Genomic DNA, 4,908 nt, shown 5'->3' with positions numbered 1-4,908 from the left:
ATATATAATAATATTTGTAATTTTATTTATTATTATTATCACTATTATTTTTCTAATTCCAATATATGTTCCATGTTACGAACACCTCCAGTAATATCAACCCTACGGCACAACTTGATGTCATCAGCAAAAAGACAACCCCTGCCCACCAAACCTTCAGTTATATGACTTACAAACAGATTAAACAGAACGGGACCAGTACAGAGCATTGTGATGCACCACTAGTGACTGGTCTCTGTTTCAAACAAACCCCCGTTTACAATAAGGATTGCAATAGGCACAGTGAAACCACCCAATTTTAATTGCCTATACCGCCATGGCCCCATCAGACACTAACTGCCTACAAGCCCCTTGTCCCCGTGACAGGCAGAGGCACAGCTTTGACCAGTTGCACTATCCCTCTGGTTTAGCAGGTTGTAGCTGGGCCTACGCCTTGGGGACGCCCTGGCTCTGTCTGTACTGCCAACATAACATGGTGACTTTTCAGAGATTAATTATCTTACTTGAAGCAGATACGAGCTCCCGATGCAGCTTATACGTCATAATAGGCTCCGATAGATTCCTGGTTAGAAAAACAATAACATTTATCGGAAGACATGGTTGAAAAGCTGAAAAAATAATAAAAATGTCAGTTCTTTGGGGACAGACTATACAAGAAAGGCAATCCATGCTGTCATCACACACCCTTTGTACTTGTCATCACATTTCCCATAATGATAACTACATAGAGGAGGACAATTATTACCTGGTCTAATGAAATGACATAGAAAGCCTCAGTTGAGGCTGGATGGAGGCCAGTCTGTTCCAGCCAGATGTATAGATGACATTAGGACACACTAGCCTCCATCCAGCCTCAATTCAAGATTTCTATGTAATCTCATCCTGATTGTATTACAAATCGTGTCCAAGCCCTAAAGAAAGGGAAGACCTTTTCCCCTTGAAATTAATTGGCTGCCCGTTGCCTATTTGTGGACTTTGAAATCCCGAGATATTGTTGTGCCAGTCTTATTGGTTCTATTGCACATGGAAGTTTGTATTAGGTTCTTCTAACCTCATACTTGAAAATTCTAAATGTTGGATCTCCCGTCAATTTCAGTTACAAATGGTCACCAGAACAAACTGAGTGGGCAAATCTCCCTATTGAAGACCCAAACAGCAATGAAAACCTGAACTTGCCAGGAAAGTACCGGCCAACAGAAGCCAATTCTAGGATGAGCTGTGGGGAAACCGAAAGGAAGGTCCTGAGTGGCCCTGGAGAATAGGATCGAGGATCGGGCAGTGGAGATCAAATAAAAGCTTAGATGCCTCCAGGACTTGTGTGGTGGTGGATAGAACATCATGGTCAGGTTTGAGAGGAACAGTGGATGGATTACTAACCCGTGGGAGGGAAATTGCACACTGACCAATCATCATCAGTGTACTGATTATCTCTTATTATGGCCAAGATCCCTTTACTTATTAAAGTAAGGAGAGCCTGTGAGCTTACCAAGAAAGTGCTGGCCAACAGAAGCCAATTCTAGGATGAGCTGTGGGGAAACCAAAAGGAAGGTCCGGAGTAGCTTTGGAGAATAGGATCGAGGATCGGGCAGTGGAGATCAAGGAGAAGCTGAGATGCCTCCAGGACTTGTGTGGTGGTGGATAGAACATCATGGTCAGGTTTGAGAGGAACAGTGGATGGATTACTAACCCATGGGAGGGAAAATGCACACTGGTCAATCATCAGTAGTACTGATTATCTCTCATTATGGCCAATATCCCTTTAGTTATTAAAGCAAGAGCCTGTGAGCTTGCCAGGAAAGTGACGGCCAACAAGAGCCAATTCAAGGTTGAGCTGGTGGTGGATGGAATATCACGGGGAGGTTTGTGAGGAACAGTGGATAGATAACTAACCCCGGGTAGGGAAATTGCACACTGGCCAATCATCATCAGTGGTACTGATTATCTCTTATTGTGGCTAAGTTCCCTTTACCATGGATGAGAATGTTCCTCATCTATACAAGAACACTGTTTGAAAGCAGTGCGGATCCTAGTCTACTGCGGCCAAATTTTACCAGAGGGACTGTTTATTGCCGATTGTGGCGTTTAATGTGGACGAGGCTGTTCTATGGTGATACCGGGACATTTGATCAAGAGATTGCCAATCCCTATTTATTTTGAAGAGGTACTACTGAGATTGTGACAGTGTGAGGTCTTCTGATGAGACATCTGATCATTTGTGGAAGATGAGTAGAAAGATTAGAATGGATCTGATGTATTGAGAGAAGGAATGCTGAATCTTATAAATATACCTGAGATAGAACTTTAAAGCGCTAGTAACGGTCTTGATGTCGCAGTCACTGCTCTGCAGGTCGATATTTCCAGGACATTTGGGATCTAGAGAAGCAGCAACAGAATGTTAAAGGTCAAGCTGTCAAGTCTATGAGGGTGCAGCGTAAAATATTACGTTACGCATAAGAACTTCATTTAGTGCTTATGACGAAATGTTGGAACTATGCTCCTGGCAGGGGGCCATGAGGACCTTACCGAAAAATGCATTCAGCAACTTCTGCACTTGGATGTTACTCCCCACCGTCCTGTACACTCCTTCTGTAGTCATTCCTATAAGAAAACAGCGACAGATGAATGAATGACCTCGGATGATGTCAATGTAACAGTTGTGACTTTTATGATGGAGAAGAGAATGTGAATGTTGTAGTTCATTAAATCTGATCACGCCAAATGTGTATTGCATGACAACAGTGGGGAGTCAAATAAGTGTTTGTGCATAGACTGGAGACCAGCTGGAAGATAAAGAGCCCATCTCTAAGCAAACCTACATTTTTAGTGTAAGCCCCACCTCCCAGTACCACCACCACCTCCCACCATCACTTCCACCTCCCACCATCCACCACCAACTGCCACCACCATCACCAACTCCCAGCTTCATCACCACCACCTCCCACTACCATCACCACCTCCCACCATCACTACCCTAGTTGCCTCTCTCCTGTCCACAAAAACCATTGACAAAAAACAGATGACATCATCTCCTGCCATCCTGATCCTTGAGGCAGAGTTGGCGGGGCACCCTATGTGAAGTAGCTGGACCCTGCTGAGTTGGGGGCAGGGGGCATTAAGAACGGTCATCTAGTGCACAGCTAGGTGGCTTGAATGACCAGTCTCCTCAAAAGGAAGTCCTGCCAGTTAGTTAGATGGGTTTCCTGATCGATTAAAGGCTAAAAGGATGAAGACTTAAGCTGGGGCACTTGCTTATTCTTACCACTCAGCTTTAAAAGTAAACCTGCATTAGCCATACTCAAAAATACAAAATACTGTTATAAACGCATTATACCTGTGAATCAGGAACCTTGTGAAAGACGGGGGGGCATGCCTATTTTGCCCCCTCCCCCTTTCTCCAGAGGTTTGGGTCTTTCACACAGAGGTTTGGGTCTTTCACAGAGCTCTGGCTAGATGGGCTGCTACCATTCAGGCGTTCTTTGGCACCTTTTGAAGCCTGTTATCGGACTTCATATTCGGTTTAGTTTACTGTGTATGGTTAGGATACATTCGCAATTGTAACACTCAGCCTTCGCCATCTGCTGGATATTACCCAGCATTGCAGCTCAGGTCTTTGCTGTGCACACCTGCCTCAAACAGGCCTGCCTCACTGAAATGCTGGACATTCAGCCAGTGCTTGATCAACAGGTTAGTCTGTTTTCTCATGCCCTGGATTCAGGTCTGTCTGAAGTCAAAAGATCTAAAGGTCTAAAAAAACAAAAAAAACAAAAAAAAAAAACCAATGCAGCCACCACATCCAATGACTCATACGCCGCAATAAATTACATTTATGTTCTTGGGTCGAGATATACTTTAAGGTCCCTTTAAAGGCTCTCAAAAATAAGCAGTATTACTAATACTTTCCTCCAAATCACACTACAAAAAACAAAAAGCAGACACAAGTTACTCTTATACTGTACGTATGGCTGACCGGCGTGTCTTTCCTACAATTCTCCACTAATTTGTGAGTTTTGCACATCAAAAGAAGTGAGCAATGAAATCTTATCACTACGTGGCCTCCCACCGACAATCCCTCACAAACAGCTAACGAGCATTAGAACATTTACAGGCTACAGTTGTGGTTTGTTAGTGGAATGTTAAGTTAATTCAAGGCCATGTGACGAAATCTGAAAGATCCTAAAAAGTAAATAAAATGACTACGCCGAGGGGGAGCTGCTGGGAAAATGCTCAGAACACGAGAAGAGCAAAACATTCAGACATTTAAGATCTTGTAATATAGCGCTAAACAGAATCCAAGATACAATATATGGCCAAAGGAATGGAAACACTCAACCTAATCGTGGCTTTCTGGTGTCTTCAGTGAAGGTTCTGGTAATACGCCATCATATAAAGACATTGTAGACCCGGGCTACTTAATGTGTGGGGTCACGGAAGTGAATGGGGGGAGATCGCGATCCGAATCCCCAGGCAGGGCTACCATGGGGGGGTACAGCCAGTACTTGTGTGAGGGGCCCAGGCAGCTGGGGAGGCCCGGGCTCCAAGCAAGATTTTTGTAATTGTCGTTTAATATGTGCAGTGTCATTGTTAAGGTCGCGGGCCGCTCCATGCACTTGGTACCTTCCTGAGCGCAGAAAGCATTTTTTTTTCAGGAAGTGGAGCTTTCTTTAACCCTGCAGCAGCAAAGCACAGGTGCTGGAGGGGAAAGGTACCTTTTTTTTCTATCAGACACCCGGGGGGGAGGTGATTGGTCCGTTGGGGAGCTGGAGGGAGACACTGACCGACAGGGGGGAGGAGAGAGACACCGACCGACCACTGGGAAGGGGGTGGATGAAGAAAGAGACTCCAACGGGGGAAGGAGGAGAGAGACACCAACCGATCGACAGGGGAGGGGGGTGGGAGGAGACAGACAGA

General features: G+C 44.9%; 1 protein-coding gene across 1 annotated transcript in view; it reads right to left on the bottom strand.

Annotated features, from left to right (window-relative positions):
* The window catches only part of OPHN1 (oligophrenin 1), an 86,427-nt gene that overhangs the window by 26,219 nt on the left and 55,300 nt on the right, over positions 1 to 4,908 (bottom strand). The window contains exons 16-18 of the mRNA XM_018554738.1: positions 2,524 to 2,598; positions 2,289 to 2,373; positions 504 to 562 (exon numbers count right to left, since the gene is read on the bottom strand). Coding sequence (XP_018410240.1) covers positions 504 to 562; positions 2,289 to 2,373; positions 2,524 to 2,598 — 219 coding nt within the window. The remainder of the gene's footprint in view (positions 1 to 503; positions 563 to 2,288; positions 2,374 to 2,523; positions 2,599 to 4,908) is intronic.

The sequence above is a fragment of the Nanorana parkeri genome, unplaced genomic scaffold (genome assembly GCF_000935625.1).
Source record: "Nanorana parkeri isolate BGI_ZX_2015 unplaced genomic scaffold, ASM93562v1 scaffold171, whole genome shotgun sequence".
NCBI lineage: Eukaryota > Metazoa > Chordata > Amphibia > Anura > Dicroglossidae > Nanorana > Nanorana parkeri.
The sequence above is the reverse complement of the archived record's forward strand: the minus strand, read 5'-3'. Positions and strand labels throughout refer to the sequence as shown.